The 19923-nt window shown below is 43.6% G+C and overlaps 1 protein-coding gene across 2 annotated transcripts in view; it reads right to left on the reverse strand.

The window, feature by feature from the left end:
* LOC126191522 (vesicular glutamate transporter 1-like) overlaps positions 1–19923 on the reverse strand; it is a 143423-nt gene that overhangs the window by 49390 nt on the left and 74110 nt on the right. For both annotated transcript variants that reach the window (XM_049932421.1, XM_049932419.1), the window contains 2 exons: positions 18047–18177; positions 3681–3804 (listed from right to left, as the gene is read on the reverse strand). In XM_049932421.1, the coding sequence (XP_049788378.1) occupies positions 3681–3804; positions 18047–18177 (255 nt within the window). The remainder of the gene's footprint in view (positions 1–3680; positions 3805–18046; positions 18178–19923) is intronic.

Here is a 19923-nt window from a genome sequence, read left to right on the forward strand (position 1 = left end):
GCGGAGGGCACTTTACGTGCCACTGTCATTACCTCCCTTTCCTGTTCCAGTCGCGTATGGTTCGCGGGAAGCCTCTGTGCGCGCTCTAATCTCTCTAATTTTACATTCGTGATCTCCTCGGGAGGTATAAGTAGGGGGAAGCAATATATTCGATACCTCATCCAGAAACGCACCCTCTCGAAACCTGGCGAGCAAGCTACACCGCGATGCAGAGCGCCTCTCTTGCAGAGTCTGCCACTTCAGTTTGTTAAACATCTCCGTAACGCTATCACGGTTACCAAATAACCCTATGACGAAACGCGCCGCTCTTCTTTGGATCTTCTCTACCTCCTCCGTCAACCCGATCCGGTGCGGATCCCACACTGATGAGCAATACTCAAGTATAGGTCGAACGAGTGTTTTGTAAGCCACCTCCTTTGTTGATGGACTACATTTTCTAAGGACTCTCCCAATGAATCTCAACCTGGTACCCGCCTTACCAACAATTAATTTTATATGATCATTCCACTTCAAATCGTTCCGCACGCATACTCCCAGATATTTTACAGAAGTAACTGCTACCAGTGTTTGTTCCGCTATCATATAATCATACAATAAAGGATCCTTCTTTCTATGTATTCTCAATACATTACCAGGTTGAGATTCATTGGGAGAGTCCTTAGAAAATGTAGTCCATCAACAAAGGAGGTGGCTTACAAAACACTCGTTCGACCTATACTTGAGTATTGCTCATCAGTGTGGGATCCGTACCAGATCGGGTTGACGGAGGAGATAGAGAAGATCCAAAGAAGAGCGGCGCGTTTCGTCACAGGGTTATTTGGTAAGCGTGATAGCGTTACGGAGATGTTTAACAAATTCAAGTGGCAGACTCTGCAAGAGAGGCGCTCTGCATCGCGGTGTAGTTTGCTCGCCAGGTTTCGAGAGGGTGCGTTTCTGGATGAGGTATCGAATATATTGCTTCCCCCTACTTATATCTCCCGAGGAGATCACGAATGTAAAATTAGAGAGATTAGAGCGCGCACGGAGGCTTTCAGACAGTCGTTCTTCCCGCGAACCATACGCGACTGGAACAGGAAAGGGAGGTAATGACAGTGGCACGTAAAGTGCCCTCCGCCACACACCGTTGGGTGGCTTGCGGAGTATAAATGTAGATGTAGATGTAGAAGTTCTTTGTACGTTTTAATCGATTTTGAATTCACTGAAATAACGTCACAATTTCTTTCACAAAATTAAGTTTTATTTTGTGTTCTCTAGATGCTTCACTTTTTGTCAGGCAGTGTAGTTGAATTAGAGAAATAAAACAAAACATCTAACACTGGCTACGATTAACCAAAACATGCAATACAGAAATTTTTTTGGCCAAGAGTTCAACAATGACACACTATCACGAGGAAACTCGAAAGAAGAAGACGGGAACAGCTGGGTCTCAAGCGAGAAAACAAGGTCATAGCAAACAAATGAAGCAACATTGGCACAGAGTAAGACCAGCCAACGCTTCTAGTTACTTTGCTCAATTCTAAATACGACTGCTCAGATAAAAAATAAATTACCATCATCATTTCATTTACTGCTGGTCTTTCCACCTTGGGTCCTGTCCTACAATTTCATTATGTAGAATATGAATGCTGAATGATTGATGTATATCTTCCTAACATATTATGTTTCTCTTTGCTCTACCTAGGGCGTAGGTGCTACATTTTCCTTGCTTCGAGTCATGATCCAGTTCCATACACACTACAGATTACGTCGTAACATTGTCATATTTCATCATAGCTTAGATTCATACCTTCTTTTGCGGGGTTGTGCTCTTTGTACTACATATTTCATCAAATTTATAGATTTTTTGTTTAATGTCAAATAGCCCAAGTATCACAGGTTACAAACACGGAAGGTAATTCCAAACATCAGCTTGATTAATGGGTTTGTTACATGACAAACTAGCAGCAGACTCAGGATGAACCGTAGAATATCGCAGAACCTCTTACTCCACAAGATTCCATGTAAGTGCTTTTCTATTATTTCCTGAATTTCAAACAGAGCTAGTTGAAATGCATTACAGCTGTGAAGAAACTTTATCTAGAAGTCTGTAAGTGTAATGCATCACTTATGCGATCCAGTAACGATGAACTTGAACATTTGAGAAATGATTCAAATAAATTCCAACTTAAGTATGTTACTATAAAGAGATCACTTATTAACAAAACTAGAAAGGACAGGAAAATGAAATTTTATAAACTGGTGGCAGCACCTGGGCTGTAGGATTGCGAGGGCTGTGCTGTGAACAGAAGGCATACGAGAGTTACTGAAACTGCGGAGTCTAATTTCCTAAGCAGAACAGTTGGATACTTACTACAAGAGAAAATTAGAAAACACCTGAACGGAATTATGAGGAAACAGAAGAATAAATAACAAGCGATACGTATAGCTTTTGCAAATAGAAGACAAAAGGCCTGTGTACAAAACCGACTGGTGGGAGAGATGTTGGACGCCTGAGGAAGAAATGGGAAGTTTGATCATGAGGTTCCTGTTTCATAAGATTGGTTCAAATGGCTCTGAGCACTATGGGACTTAACATCTTAGGTCATCAGTCCCCTAGAACTTAGAACTAATTAAACCTAACTAACCTAAGGACATCACACACATCCATGCCCGAGGCAGGATTCGAACCTGCGACCGTAGCAGTCCCGCGGTTCCAGACTGCAGCGCCAGAACCGCACGGCCACCACGGTCGGCTGTTTCATAAGAATGTCTGCAAGCCCCATCGTGGAGATAGTGTGATAACTGTGAGTTTAAGCGTAGGCGAATGTTTGTTTGACATTAAAGAAATTAATAACTTTGTAAATATTTACTACCATATGAAATACTCTGTTGTGGCCAAATTATTATCACAAAGTCATGTGTTGATAATAACCTTACGTCTGCTTCAAAATTTACCAGATACTTTCTAAAAACAAAACAAGCTTGAGTTTAAATCAATTATTACGTAAAAATGTTAATTCTTACATACTAATTTTGATGATAACTTATCACGTTATATGGTAATATACAATCGTAGCCCATTGAAGAAGAGAAATTTGTTAACATCGAGTATAGATTTAAGTGTCAGGAAGTCATTTCTGAAAGTATTTGTATGGAGTGTAGCCATGTATGGAAGTGAAACATGGACGGTAAATAGTTTGGACAAGAAGAGGATAGAAGCTTTCGAAATGTGGTGCTACAGAAGAATGCTGAAGATTAGATGGGTAGATCACATAACTAATGAGGAAGTATTGAATAGGATTGGGGAGAAGAGAAGTTTGTGGCACAACTTGACCAGAAGAAGGGATCGGTTGGTAGGACATGTTCTGAGGCATCAAGGGATCACCAATTTAGTATTGGAGGGCAGCGTGGAGGGTAAAAATCGTAGGGGGAGACCAAGAGATGAATACACTAAGCAGATTCAGAAGGATGTAGGTTGCAGTAGGTACTGGGAGATGAAGAAGCTTGCACAGGATAGAGTAGCATGGAGAGCTGCATCAAACCAGTCTCAGGACTGAAGACCACAACAACAACAACAGCCCATTGTAATGAATACGGCTGATTAAAAATGTTAGTAGATTTTGGGTGAACCCGGCGAGGCTGTGTAAATGTGAACAGTGTTAATTAATCGAAAGGAATAACATATAGTGACTTCACCTTACCTTTCATGAAAATAGGCAGCTGGGTGAGAAGCGTGTAGAACCCCCAGTTCTCTGTGAAGTTGGCAACGATGATGGCCCACACAGGCATGGAAGTCAGGAAGCGACCCCAAGGATATGGTCCAACCTGGGGAGAAACTTCGCATCTCAAGTATCGATTTATAGCAAGAATTAAGATAGGTTATATTCCCACGCTTCTGTATAGAACACCACTTGACAAGGAACTCTTTGCAATTAGTCCAGGACTAATTGCAAAGTGCAATGAAAGAATGACGGACAGAACTTGAATTTATTGTATCATCGTCAGATTTTCTCATAGGCAGCGTACATTATTTGTTTCATAATTAAATCAAAGAAAAATTGCATCAAAAGAAAGAATTCAGAGACAAATATGTATCAGCTTATGTAAGCTGTATCTTTGAAACGAATAGGCAAGTATTGAAGGTGTTCTCAAAACTCCTTTTCTCAGTGTGGCAGTAATACGACTGTCTTGGCGTTCTTATTCTGAAAAAAAGTTGTAATTTCACTTGACGGTTTTCGGTTTTCGTTGGTTGCTTTTTTACAGTATTCGTAAAGGCCTAATTCAATAACATTGCCTCGATTACTTGGCTCCAGTTTTAGTAATTAGCCACAATCAGAAAATACAATTGGTTTTCATAATATTTTCGTGGTCGTGCCACTGCCAACAATGAATTTCGTGAAGGTCGACACGACCAAAATCGGTTGTTTTCAAAAATCATCTATTCTGTGAGCAACATGACTGGTGAAGACCAGCATGTGATGTACTGCGAGACTCCTAGTAACTCTGGAGACTAAAGCACGCTTAGTATTAAGAAAACAGTCTTAATCGCGTTTTTCACTTATTTAGTTCCAAAAACAAAAAAATAAAAAAGAATAAAGTTAAGACTGTTTTCTTAATACTAAGTTAATTTTATATCAATCGCTGTTACTCCACAATCATGTTGTCCAAACATCTAAAGCACATTGCCTCACAAAAAAAGGGAATCACCCACACACAGAGGAGGAAACAAAATAAAACTTCACTGTTTGAGAGAGTGTGTGATGTTATTTCAGTGATTATACGAGGTGTGACAATAAAGTAATGAGACTGATTTCCTTTGCAACATGTGGCAACCCTGCAGGCTTGCGTAGGCACAATAACTTTGACCTTGGTCTATAAGCTGCTTCTAGTCCAAGCAGCACATCGATGCAACTGCTCAGTCATGAGTTGTGCTGTAATAAGTTAACACGTGTTTGTGTCTCTCGTCACGGAAATGGAACCGCATAATATTGCGCGACGTTATGCCATTTCTTTTTGCGTTAAATTGGGTGAAAATGCGACAACAACTTACGGTAAGCTTCAGAAGGTTTTTGGAGAGGAGGTTATGTCAAGAGCTCAAATTCTTCGTTGGCATAAAATGTTTAGTGAAGGCAGAACGAATGTTGAAGATGAAGACCGCAGTGGACGACCATCAACCTGACAGACAGATGTCAACTTACCGGGGTGTGTGAACTCGTACAATCTGATCCTGGACAAACAGTTAACCAATATTACTACAAATAAATTTTATAAGGACTTTGTAAAAGAGTTGGTTCAAAAATGGTTTAAATGGCTCTGAGCACTATGCGACTTAACATCTATGGTCATCAGTCCCCTAGAACTTAGAACGACTTCAACCTAACTAACCTAAGGACAGCACACAACACCCAGTCATCACAAGGCAGAGAAAATCCCTGCCCCGCCGGGATATAAAAGAGTTATTCGTGTCCGTGCCAACACTGCTGATAATTGGATTCTGCATCATGATAATGCGCCATCGCATACTGCTCTATCAGTACAGCAATTTTTAACCTCAAAACAAATTTCAGCACTACCACAGCCACCTTATTCGCCAGATATCTCTCCGTGTGACTTTTTTCTATCTCCAAGAGTCAAAACGGCGTTCAAGGGACACATTTTCAAACAACACAAGATGTCTAAAAAGCTGTGACGACGGTCTTGGAGGATATTACAGAAGATGAGTTCCAGAAATGTTACCATCAATGGCAGAAGCGCTGGAAAAAGTGTGTGCAGTCTGTAAGGGGTCCGTAGGCCCTTACTATAAGTTTGCACTCGGCACAGGTCGATAGGGCAAACAATCGATTGTGTCGTGTTGCAAGAGCGAGTGTGAGTTGAGTCAGTCCCTTGTTGCGGGCCGAGCTGTGTGGAGGCCTGTTGCGGTTTAACGCCTTTGTGCTAGAATAATACCGGGAAAGTGAAAAAGTATTATTACGAAAGTGATTAGTGATATTTCCAGTGCCGATATTTTGGTTTTACGTCTACCGCGCCGGCATCATTTTGGATTGCAGTGTTGGATTGCAGTGTTGGATTGCAGTGGCTGGATTAGCGTGTGACGATAATGAATAACGAGGAAGCCTTTGCTGAGATTAGCCGTAATTAGATATGTATGACGAAGGCAGTGGCTGTCTCCTTCTTTTGGTGTTTTTGAGACGAATATAGGTTCTTGATTAGTGAAATTGTGTTGGTGTTCTTCTTGTTACCAGACATTTCATTATTACAGCAATTGAGAAGGACAAACTGTAAAGTAACAACTCCGTAGCAGCACCAATTCCGATTGCCAGCCCCATTAGGTACACGGTCACATTAATTAATAATTATTGGGCTGCTATTCGATCAGATCAGGTCGGGTCGAAATAAAACGGAGGTGTTACAAGTCAGAAGGAAACTACTTTGAAGAAGACAACACTAAACTTAACTAAAACAGTAAACAACAATTTTTGTCACATCAGTCTCATTACTTTATTGTCTAACCTCGTACACTGAAGAGCGATAGAAGCTGGTACACCTGCCTAATATCGTGTAAGGCACACGCGAGCACGCTGATGTGCGGCAACACGATGTGGCATGGACTCGACTAATGTCTGAAGTAGTGCTCGAGGAAACTGACGCCATTAATCCTGCAGGGCTGTCCATAAATCGGTAAGAGTACGAGGAGCTGGAGACCTATTTTGAACAGCACGTTGCAAGGCATCCCAGATATGCTCAATGATGTTCATGTCTGGGGAATTTAGTAGGCAGCGGAAGTTTTTCACTCAGAGAGTGTCTCTGGAGCCACCCTGTAGCAATTCTGGACCTGCGGGGTGTCGCATTGTCCTGCTGGAATTGCCCAAGTCCGTCGGAATGCACAATGGACATGAATGGATGCGGTTGATCAGACAGGATGCTTACGTATGTGTCACCTCCCAGAGTCGTATCTAGACGTATCAGGGCTCCCATATCACTCCAACTGCACATGCCCGACATCAATACAGAGCCTCCACCAGTTTGAACAGTCCCCTGCTTACATTCAGGGTCGATGGATTCATGAGGTCGTCTCCATACCTGTACGCATCCATCCGCTCGATACAATTTGAAACGAGACTTGTCCGACCAGGCAACATGTTTCCCGTCGTCAACAGTCCAGTGTCGGTGTTGCCGGGTCCTCGCGAGGCGGAAAGCTTTCTGTCATCAAGGGTACACGAGTTGGGCCTCTGGCTCCGAAAGCCCATATCGATGATGTTTTGTTGAAAGGTTCGCACGCTGACACCTGTTGATGGCTCAGCATTGAAATCTGCAGCAATTTGCGGAAGGGTTGCACTTCTGTCATGTTGTACGATTTTTTTAAGTCGTCATTGGTTCCATTCTTGCAGGGCCTTTTTTCAGCCGCAGCGATGTCGGATTTTTTTGATATTTCACCGGATTCCTGGTATTCACGGCACACTCACGAAATAGTCGTTCTGGAAAATCCCCACTTCATCGCTACCTTGGAGGAGCTGTGTTCCATCGCTCGTGCACCACAATAACACCGCGTTCAAACTCACTCAAATCTCGATAATCTGCCACTGTAGCAGCAGTAACAGATCTAACACCTGCGCCAGACACGTGTTGTCTTATATAGGCGTTGCCGACCGCAGCGGCTCTGCCTGTTTATGTATCTCTGTATTTGAATACGCACGCCTGTACCAGTTTCTTTCAGTGTGAAATTATTCGGTTGGGAAGAGTGTCATTAATCTGTTCACATCAACATCTACATCCATACTCCGCAAGCCACCTGACGGTGTGTGGCGGAGGGTACCTTGAGTACCTCAATCGGTTCTCCCTTCTATTCCAGTCTCGTATTGTTCGTGGAAAGAAGGATTGCCGGTATGCCTCTGTGTGGGCTCTAATCTCTCTGATTTTATCCTCATGGTCTCTTCGCGAGATATACGTAGGAGGGAGCAATATACTGCTTGACTCTTCGGTGAAGGTATGTTCTCGAAACTTTAACAAAAGCCCGTACCGAGCTACTGAGCGTCTCTCCTGCAGAGTCTTCCACTGGAGTTTATCTATCATCTCCGTAACGCTTTCGCGATTACTAAATGATCCTGTAACGAAGCGCGCTGCTCTCCGTTGGATCTTCTCTATATCTTCTATCAACCCTATCTGGTACGGATCCCACACTGCTGAGCAGTATTCAAGCAGTGGGCGAACAAGCGTACTGTAACCTACTTCCTTTGTTTTCGGATTGCATTTCCTTAGGATTCTTCCAATGAATCTCAGTCTGGCATCTGCTTTACCGACGATCAACATTATATGCTCATTCTATTTTAAATCAGTCCTAATGCGTACTCCCAGATAATTTATGGTATAAACTGCTTCCTGTTGCTGACCTGGTATTTTGTAGCTAAATGATAAAGGATCTATCTTTCTGTGTATTCGCAGCACATTACACTTGTCTACATTGAGATTCAATTGCCATTCCCTGCACCATGCGTCAATTCGCTGCAGATCCTCCTGCATTTCAGTACAATTTTCCATTGTTACAACCTCTCGATACACCACAGCATCATCTGCAAAAAGCCTCAGTGAACTTCTGATGTCATCCACCAGGTCATTTATGTATATTGTGAATAGCAATGGTCCTATGACACTCCCCTGCGGCACACCTGAAATTACACTTACTTCGGAAGACTTCTCGCCATTGAGAATGACATGCTGCGTCCTGTTATCTAGGAACTCCTCAATCCAATCACACAATTGGTCTGATAGTCCATATGCTCTTACTTTGCTCATTAAACGACTGTGGGGAACTGTATCAAACGCCTTGCGGGAGTCAAGAAACACGGCATCTACCTGTGAACCCGTGTCTATGGTCCTCTGAGTCTCGTGGACGAATAGCGCGAGCTGAGTTTCACATGACCGTCTTTTTCGAAACCCATGCTGATTCCTACAGAGTAGATTTCTAGTCTCCAGAAAAGTCATTATACTCGAACACAATACGTGTTCCAAAATTCTACAACTGATCGACGTTAAAGATATAGGTCTATAGTTCTGCACATCTGTTCGACGTCCCTTCGTGATAACGGGGATGACCTGTGCCCTTTTCCAATCCTTTGGAACGCTACGCTCTTCTAGAGACCTACGGTACACCGCTGCAAGAAGGGGGGCAAGTTCCTTCACGTACTCTGTGTTGTGTGTTCTCCTGTGCAAGCTGGTCCGCAAATCTAGTAACTAGTCCTTGATAACCTGTATGCTGTCCGCGAGACGGAGTTGACGATGAAACTTCCCACATACATTCTATCGGCGATAGATATGGAGATGTTGCTGGCTACGGTAGTACCTCAAGATGGAGCAGACACGTCCCATGTGTGGACGAGCCTTGTCCTATTGAAAGTGTTCCCGTGAGAGGTAACACCGGAGGACCCAGGATATCCGTGACGTACAATCATGCCGTCAAGAGTTCCGTGAATCAGTACGAGCCCTGACCGCAAGTCACACAGATGATTCCCGACACCAAGACGCCAGGAATACCCGTGCCTCTCCAAAACACTGCAAGAAAGAAACTTCTCCACTGGTCGATGTCATACACTCCTGGAAATTGAAATAAGAACACCGTGAATTCATTGTCCCAGGAAGGGGAAACTTTATTGACACATTCCTGGGGTCAGATACGTCACATGATCACACTGACAGAACCACAGGCACATAGACACAGGCAACAGAGCATGCACAATGTCTGCACTAGTACAGTGTATATCCACCTTTCGCAGCAATGCAGGCTGCTATTCTCCCATGGAGACGATCGTAGAGATGCTGGATGTAGTCCTGTGGAACGGCTTGCCATGCCATTTCCACCTGGCGCCTCAGTTGGACCAGCGTTCGTGCTAGACGTGCAGACCGCGTGAGACGACGCTTCAACCAGTCCCAAACATGCTCAATGGGGGACAGATCCGGAGATCTTGCTGGCCAGGGTAGTTGACTTACACCTTCTAGAGCACGTTGGGTGGCACGGGATACATGCGGACGTGCATTGTCCTGTTGGAACAGCAAGTTCCCTTGCCGGTCTAGGAATGGTAGAACGATGGGTTCGATGACGGTTTGGATGTACCGTGCACTATTCAGTGTCCCCTCGACGATCACCAGTGGTGTACGGCCAGTGTAGGAGATCGCTCCCCACACCATGATGCCGGGTGTTGGCCCTGTGTGCCTCGGTCGTATGCAGTCCTGATTGTGGCGCTCACCTGCACGGCGCCAAACACGCATACGACCATCATTGGCACCAAGGCAGAAGCGACTCTCATCGCTGAAGACGACACGTCTCCATTCGTCCCTCCATTCACGTCTGTCGCGACACCACTGGAGGCGGGCTGCACGATGTTGGGGCGTGAGCGGAAGACGGCCTAACGGTGTGCGGGACCGTAGCCCAGCTTCATGGAGACGGTTGCGAATGGTCCTCGCCGATACCCCAGGAGCAACAGTGTCCCTAATTTGCTGGGTAGTGGCGGTGCGGTCCCCTACGGCACTGCGTAGGATCCTACGGTCTTGGCGTGCATCCGTGCGTCGCTGCGGTCCGGTCCCAGGTCGACGGGCACGTGCACTTTCCGCCGACCACTGGCGACAACATCGATGTACTGTGGAGACCTCACGCCCCACGTGTTGAGCAATTCGGCGGTACGTCCACCCGGCCTCCCGCATGCCCACTATACGCCCTCGCTCAAAGTCCGTCAACTGCACATACGGTTCACGTCTACGCTGTCGCGGCATGCTACCAGTGTTAAAGACTGCGATGGAGCTCCGTATGCCACGGCAAACTGGCTAACACTGACGGCGGCGGTGCACAAATGCTGCGCAGCTAGCGCCATTCGACGGCCAACACCGCGGTTCCTGGTGTGTCCGCTGTGCCGTGCGTGTGATCATTGCTTGTACAGCCCTCTCGCAGTGTCCGGAGCAAGTATGGTGGGTCTGACACACCGGTGTCAATGTGTTCTTTTTTCCATTTCCAGGAGTGTATTACAGGGAGCTATTACTTGTTCTCGGAAAGCATGCGGAGATGTCAAGTGGTTACGAAGTGTTTGTGGCGGTCAGAAGTTGTTGACGAGTATGCCCTACGACACATAGATAAAGACGGCCTGTGCGCTGGCTGCGAACAGCAAGCTGGGTGTACCAAGAGCAGTCACAACAACAGCGAACAACTAGTGTTGTGTAACACTGTGCCGAGCTTGGTAATAACGTTAGTGTTGCACAATGTGACTGTTCAGAATGTTTTTAGTGTTATTTATGTGATGCGCAATTCAAATTAGTATCGGTAACAGACAAAATGCTCTACAGATGTTGTGTGACCGGATATGACGGATATTATCCGACGGGACTAAAAGTGGAACTTTTTTCATTTACGAAGGAATAGCAATTATTAGAAAAATGGAAACAGGCTATCTCAAGGGAAAATTTGACTATCTGCGAAATAACAAAGGTAAGTCATTTAACATCCTTTTTGTTTCTACTGGAGCATGACGTTAATAATGTGAAACCTAACCTTAAATTTATACATAACTTGGCACTTAATGTGCTACTGTTTTGCCGGTACAGTATTATTATTGTTTTCATTAATCTATCTTAAATTTTTTAGATTACAGCTGAAGACCGAGCGCGCATTGTGCCCACTGATCTAGATGTACTCTATGTAAGGATTTAATGTTATTTATGTGATGCGCAATTCAAATTAGTGTTGGTAACAGACAAAATGTTCTACAGATGTTGTATGATCGGATATAAGGGATATTATCCGACGGGGCTAATAGTGAAAGTTTTTTTTTTCATTTACGAAGGAACAACAGTTATTAGAAAAATGGAAACAGGCTAGCTCAAGGGAAAATTTGACTATCAGCGAAACAACAAAGGTAAGACATTTAACTTCCTTTTTGTTTCTACTGTGGTATGACGTTAATAATGTGAAACTGTAAGGGGTCCGTAGGCCCTTACTATAAGTTTGCACTCGGCACAGGTCGACAGGGCAAACTATCGATTAGTGTGTCGTGTTGGGAGAGCGAGTGGAGAGTTGAGTGTGTAGTTCCCGTGTGGCGGGCCGAGCTGTGCGGAAGCCAGCAGTTGTTGTAATGCAAGGTTTTACCGACAAAGGGAGTGGCCATCGCCGCGGTTTAACCCCTTTGTGCTAGATTAATACGGGGAAAGTGAGGAAGTATAATTACGAGAGTAATCAGTGATATTTCAGTGCCGATATTTTGGTTCCGCGTCTACCGCGCCGGCATCATTTTGGATTGCAGTGTTGGATTGCAGTGATTGGATTTGCGTGTGACGATAATGAATAACGAAGAAGCCTGTGCTGAGATTAGCCGTAATTAGATGTGTATGACGAAGGCAGTGGTTGTCTCCTTCTTTTTGTGTTTTTGAGACGAATATAGGTTCTTTATTAGTGAAGCTGTGTTGGTGTTCTTCTTGTTACCAGACATTTCATTATTACAGCAATTGAGAAGGACAAACCGGAAAGTAACAACTCCGTAGCAGTCAATTCCGATTGCCAGCCCCATTAGGTACACGATCACATTAATTAATAATTATTGGGCTGCTATTCGGTCAGATCAGATCAGGTCGGGTCGAAATAATAAAACGGAGGTGTTACAAAACCTAACCTTAAATTTACACATAACTTGGCACTTAAAGTGCTACTGTTTTGCTGGTGCTGTATTATTATTGTTTTCATTAATCTATCTTAAATTTTTTACATTACAGCTGAGGACCGAGCGCGCATTGTGCCCACTGATCTAGATATACTCTATGTAAGGATTTAATCCCTGCGGGTTCCCTATTTTGCTTCTCTTCGAATGTTTGAGTATGTTGTCATTGAAGTCACAGATGTTACAAGACATTAAACGCCAATTCCTTGTTGAGTCATGAGTGGAACTAATACCTGAGAATTTTTGCCTAAGATTTGTTATTATTTCCTGTTCAGTTTAGGTTGTTTGCTTTCTTTGAAAGTCAAGCCTGATACGACGTGCTCCACGTAACGTGTTTAGAGAGATGGTTCTGTTGTTGATTTAGAGCAGTACGTATCTGGGGGTTATTACTATGTCAACCGAGTTGCTCGTAGAAATTTAACAAAGTGCTGTGTTTAACAGATGCTGGATTAGTGTTTCGACAAAAGGAAAGTCTCTCCAATCTCAGTGGAAAGGAAGGCAGGAAGAACAGAGTTGGGTTGTTTGGGGAAGGAGACCAAACAGCGAGGTAATCGGTCTCATCGGATTAGGAAAGGATGGGGAAGGAAGTCGGCCGTACCCTTTCAAAGGAACCATCCCAGCATTTGCCTGGAGCGATTTAGAGAAATAACGGAAAACCTAAATCAGGATGGCCGGACGCGGGATTGAACCGTCGTCCTCCCGAATGCGAGTCCAGTGAGGAAGAACAGAGATTTTCGTCTTGTCATCACGTGATTAGAGAAGGGTCTCTATTTTGACGTTTTATTATTTGGTCATTACAGAGTAACAACGCTGCTTTTTCAATAATGTCACTTAGAAAAGAACAAGTAGCCTAATATAAATGGCTGGACAACCGAGGAAGTTAAGGTAGTTCAGCTAATAGTTCATAAAGATCACCGGAAATACTCAGAATTTACTAATATGAAACTTTCTAAAAAAACTATTTTAGACTAGTTCCTCTCTAACTAAGCCATTTTTCTCCTTACAAGTTCTGGGTTTTCAGGACCATAAAAGGTAATTTAGTACATTAGTGTATGAAATAATTGATGTGAGAGTTTGTGTTGTTATTGATTATGTCTCCAGAAATATAATATTTAACCAGAAAAAAAGCTTTTCTAGAAGTGCCTATCAGTAGAAACTGTTCTTGGGTGGGAAAGGCTCTTTTTAAGTGGGCTACCCATTGCATAGACCTTCTTAACCTAGGTGGCAATGGTGTGCCTACCCTCAGGTTCCCATACAGTCAACATCGTCCACGCATGTCACATCCAAATGGTCCACAGATCTGGATACTAAACGATTTGACCAACCGGCTAAATAGAGACCCACAACGAGGTTCCTTTCCAACTCTGTCAGGTGCTGATAACGACGCCTCACACGAGTACACGTCATTTTCGGGTCCTTCAGACAGATCACTAAATACCTGACGCTGTTCGCGCCTCTTGCATACTCTACCAGGCCGGGTAACAATGCTAAACATGAACAACACTAATGCATTGTGCTGGCTGTATTACCTGTCACAAAGTATTGCTGCTCTAATCATTTACATTCCCTGCCCACCAGACCAGAAATTGCAGTAGACGATCAAACAATAGTTAATGCTGATAGGTATAGAACTAGTTTGAAAGTTGGCTGTTACATCTGCAACTGTTCATATATAATTTGCTATTTTCACTATTCAATGTTTTCAAATACGTTACTGCTGGTTCACTGCAAAGCTGCAATTCTGTGCCTAATTGATCGATTGTGAATAACGTAAGTTATCTTTAAGTCAGTCCATAGAGTAGAAATTCGGATGCGCAGAATTGATTTTGTGTTGTCAACATACAGTGCACCGTGGTCACAACACGTTTGCCCGTAATGCGTCCTGTAAATTTTGAATGACATTATGTTCCTACAGTACACACAGATTTCCTTCGTAGGTGCTGTGGACTTGGTATATGCGTTTTGTAGACACCAGACACCATAACAATTTGGATTTGATACTTGGAATAATCTGGATTCTTGTCTTTGCAGAGCAAAACAAACGGCCATCACGTCAGAGAACCATGACGTCAGCGTGTATTTACACTCTCCGTCATGTCGCACTGCTTTAGTTTACTTAGCCTCATACTGTATGGCGAAAGTGAGGTTATGAGTCACCATCAGTTATACAAAAAGTCAGAGCATAGGATCAGAATTAAGGAACAAGCGACAACAAAGTTTATTAACGTCCAAAGCAAACTTCAGAACATATGCTCTTGATCAGTTTTATGGTCAAGTGCTGGGAACTGTTACCTTATGCATCGCCATTACTGGTCCTGCACTCGGTGATATGGTTTGGTGTGGAGCTGGATTCCAATACCACACGCCCTAGTCACATTGCCAGTACACTAACCAGCCAGCGTTACATCTCTGAAGTGTTGGAGCCTGCTGTCCTCCCATTACTTGGGGCTTGCCGACGACCACATTGCAACAGGACAAACAAAACATCGACATTTCGGACCATCGACATATACTGACTACCGAAAATATATACATTCAAACATATCAAACAATAGCTACAAAAGAATAAATGAAGCCTATCTGTCTTATCCATTGCTTGTTTTTACACCACTAATAACGTCACATAACAGTCCAACTGTACACGACCCACATCATTACAGAGCCTTCACCAGCTTCAACAGTCCCCTGCTGACATGCAGGGTCCATGGGTTCATGAGATTGTATCCATATCAGTGCACGTCCATATAATTTGAAGCGAGACTTGTCCGACCAGGTAAGATGTTTCTAGTCATCAACAGTCCGATGTCTGTGTTGACGGGCTCAGGCGATGCGTAAAGCTTTGTGTCGTGCAGTATTCAAGGTTACAAGAGTGAGTCTTTGACTCTGAGAGCCCATATCGATGATGTTTCGTTGAATGTTTCACACGCTGACGTTGGTGACCCAGCATTGAAATCGGCCCCAATTTGCGGAAGGGTAGTACTTCTGTCGTGTTGAACGAATCTCTTCAGCCGTCATTGGTCCCGGTTTTGCAGGATCTTTTCCAGCCGTAGCGATGTCGGAGATTTGATGTTTTACCGGATTCCTGATATTCACGGTATACTCGTGAAATGGTGGTACGGGAAAATCCCCACTTCATCGGTACCTCGGAAATGCTGTGCCCCATTGGTTGTGGGGCGACTATAACACCACGTTCAAACTCACTTAAACGTTGATAACCTGCCATTGTAGCAGCAGTAACAGATCTAACAACTGCGCCAAACACTTGTTGTGTTATAAAGGCGTTGCCGACCGCAGCTCCACATTCTGCCTGTTTACATATCTCTGTATTTGAATACGCCCGCATCTCGTGGTCGTGCGGTAGCGTTCTCGCTTCCCACGCCCGGGTTCCCGGGTTCGATTCCCGGCGGGGTCAGGGATTTTCTCTGCCTCGTGATGGCTGGGTGTTGTGTGCTGTCCTTAGGTTAGTTAGGTTTAAGTAGTTCTAAGTTCTAGGGGAGTGATGACCATAGATGTTAAGTCCCATAGTGCTCAGAGCCGTATTTGAATACGCATGACTATGCCAGTTTCTTTGACGCTTCAGTGTATAATTCCCTACTCTGTTTTTCAGCAGAGTCACCGTTTAATGTGATAGTCTTAAGCCACCTTACTGAGAATGCTTGTATGCCGGTGTGGTACCACTCCGCTGGTCGACGTCGATGCCAGCGTCTTGCTACGTCAATAACCTTCCCATCATTCTCGTACTGTTCTTGCAGAGTGCTTCCTTCATTGGGCGAAACAGATGGAAGTCGGGAGGTGCGAGATGCGGGAAACAGAGTGGAAGAGGAAAAACAGTCCAACGTAGTTTTATGAGCCCCTCTGGAGTGCGCAGGCTTGCGTGACTCTTTGCATTATCATGGAGAAGAAGTTCGTTTGTATTTTTGTAACGACCAACACGCTGAAATCGTGTCTTCAGTTTTCTGAGGGTGTATGCGGCTGGCGGGCACGCGGGAGATTGTTGCGATGATGACAAACGCCTCGCCCAAAAAGTCGCGGTGCTTTTGTTCACTGCCAAGTCTCTGTAGGCATTCTGCAACCGCCTATGAATATCTGCGACGGTCTGGTTTATCGTCAACAGAAACTCAGAGACAGCTCTCTGCTTGGAAAGCGCCTCCGTTGCAGGAGCCACATTGAAGGCTGCGTATAGGTCATCTGCCCATAGGAACTTCACGAAACTATAGCGGTTGAAGCTAAATCGCATCGAAGCGAAATCGATTATTCTACGGTGTCACAAGAAATTAAACATTCTTTCAACCGAAATTGCTCGAGAAAAAAAATGTATTACCTTACTTATTGCAGTCCCTCGTACTCGGTTGCATTAACTGAAATATGTTTCACGAATCACTAGCTAATTAGCTTCAGTCACATGCAGTAACTGTAATTAAGGGGGGTAGGACGTCAAACGGGCAGATTTGGAGCAGGAGAGGCATCACAGGACATTTTAATTTCCACTGTCTATACTTTTACAAATAAATTCATAGAACTTTAACAGCATGACCAGGAAGGATTCAGGATTCATACTCATAGCAGTGAAAGCTCCAAAACGTAACAAAACACATTTTTTTACATGTGAAATTTCATCATTTTTTTACTTACTACTGGCTGCATTTGTTGCTATAGGTACACTTTTCTTCCTAAGTAAGACAGATTCTTCGATGACTTTTGCACAGCATACAAACCATAGTTACAGGTGTATGAAACTCTAGAAGTTATTTAATTTATGAAATAATGAATGAACTGTTACATTTTAAACTTCATGTTTAGAAAAAACTCAGGTTTTATAGTTAATTACCTCAATTTTTTCCACAGTTTTTTAATAGATTTGGAAAATTCTAGAGTTTCATACACCTGTAACTACTGTTTGTATGCTATGAAAAATTCATCGAAGAATCTCTCTTACTTAGCAAGAAAAGTGTACCTATAGCAACAAATGCAGCCAGTAGTAAGTGAAAAACTGATGAAATTTCACATGTAAAAAAAGGTATTTTGCTACGTTTTTGAACTTCCACTGCAATGAGTGTGAGTCCTCAATCCTTCCTGGTCTTGGTGACAAAGTTTTATGAATTTATTTGTAAAAGTAAAGACAATAGAAATTAAAATGTCCTGTGGTGACTCTCCTACTCCAAGTCGGCCCTTTTGACGTCCTATCCCCCTTAAAATGCCCATTGGACCTGTAAGAGTGAAATACGTGTGGCTGTTCAACACCGCCGGCAGTGCCACGACCTCCGTGAGACACTGACAGCGTCGCGGGACCAACTTGATCCCTGATCGCCCAGTGTCATTCAAATCCAGGGAGCACGCTTTCGTTGCAAGTGTCTGAAAGGAACCTGGACGGCACTCACCTGCGTGTTGGGGTGATCGCCCACAGCTTCGCTGATGTACTTGCACTCCCTTGGGTCGATTCGGGAGTCGAACTCTGGACCACGCCTAACCAGCAGCGCCCACGCCAAGAACCAGAGCATCCCGACTGCGCCTGCAGCATCCAACAGCATTCGCGATCAGAAGAGACTCGATTCATCACGAAGGGTGGCTAACATCGCGCTGCAGTTAGTAGGAACGTGGCATTCCAAATGTATATCATATTACTCCACCTGTGCTTCACTTGCAAAATAAACAAGTAAAAAATAAAAAAAATCAAGATTTGAAAGAATTTAGAAAGATAGGAAACACATAAAGTAACCCTTTACTTTAAATTCTTTTCATCTTTGCTTGACTTGTTTGTGACTTACAAACTCTAGATTATTGTGTTATGCTTATATCCCACTTCCTACAGCCAGAAGTCTTTTTTTTTTGCCTCCAATGGTACCGCTTGACAATTTTTCGAAACGTATTTGTATTTCGTATTTTAACAATTTCTGTCTCGCCTTATTTGAGGCCTTAGAGTAATTCCTGCTTTCTGTATGAGGCTTGATTTTTGCAACCTAGCCTATAATACCTCGGCATAGAACCTTTGGCAAGGTAACCATAAACTCTTCGTACTATAACTTTCCCTTCTTGATACGTGCCATCCTCATTACTTTCTGAAATCAAGGGCTGACGCAAACACCAGCTGCATTCCTCGTGTTTTGACAGCTGCCTATAGTGTGAGTAGGTGCCAGGGCACCAACCGCCGTGGGGTTCAACTGAAGCCCGTGTCTGAATACAAGAAGATACATGAAACCTGGGAACTAACAGAAACTGCTTAGGACTGACTTTAGATGCCTGGGTGTTATCTAACAAACTGTGTGGAGTGGGTAAGAAGTTTGAACGAGCTGTCGTATATTCCGTCGTTGTCGGAGTTATACGTTAGCTCTGACGAGTGGCGCAAAACGAAGGAAAATTCGGGCCCATCTTGAAGCTGCCTTACCTCTTTGAACTGTTTGACGTCTTTGGATCTCCTTCTGCCCTCAGCCCAGGGGACAATTCAATCGCAGAGCGGTCGGCATGTCGCTCTTAGTTTTCGCAAGAATTACACTTCACCAAACTGCTCAACGACCATTTGCGGTATATTAACTCAACAATTTTAAGGGGCCCACATAGAACAGTGGTTGTCGCTCAATCTTCCAAGCAAGTTCAAATGCTATGAGATATACTATAAAATTGTTTGTTTTCCTTGTTTCATTCAAAATACGAATTAATAACTTAATTGTTTGTTTGAATACATGTTGTTCCTTATTACAGTTTTTCCTTCGTGTAATCTGTCCCAACTCCATAAATTTGATAGTTGCTGATTCACCTTCAGTTGGCTGGCAACCAACTATCACCATAGGCCGATATGTCAAGAATGTCAATACATTTGTTTCCCACCTTGGTGCCTGCAAAACAAACCACTATATAATTTTACACCAAATCTCATTTGCTCTTTTAAACATGACATAATTTGTCTGGTAAGTCTGCAGTCGTCTATTGCCATACGTGCCCAATAATCAGACTGGTCTTTTCTACATTGTGTCGTCCGAAATATTTCCACTTTCTTCCCGATTATAGTTGTCTTCATTCCTTCTCCGTAAAAACTCTCATTTTTGTCCCTTCTATCCTAAGACCCTTCTTAAAATTCTAATTTCCTTCTTTCTGTAGTGTATATTTCGTCTGATATAAGAATTAGCGGAGATTATGCAGCACAAAGACCTCCTACTTAGATTACTGCACTGCAGTGTTGGACTTCGTTATTGACGGAGGGGTATTTCAAGAAATTTAAGCATTTTTCAGTTTCATGATTATTTTTTCATTGTCTTACATG

Source organism: Schistocerca cancellata, chromosome 6 (assembly GCF_023864275.1).
Source record: "Schistocerca cancellata isolate TAMUIC-IGC-003103 chromosome 6, iqSchCanc2.1, whole genome shotgun sequence".
Classification (NCBI taxonomy): domain Eukaryota; kingdom Metazoa; phylum Arthropoda; class Insecta; order Orthoptera; family Acrididae; genus Schistocerca; species Schistocerca cancellata.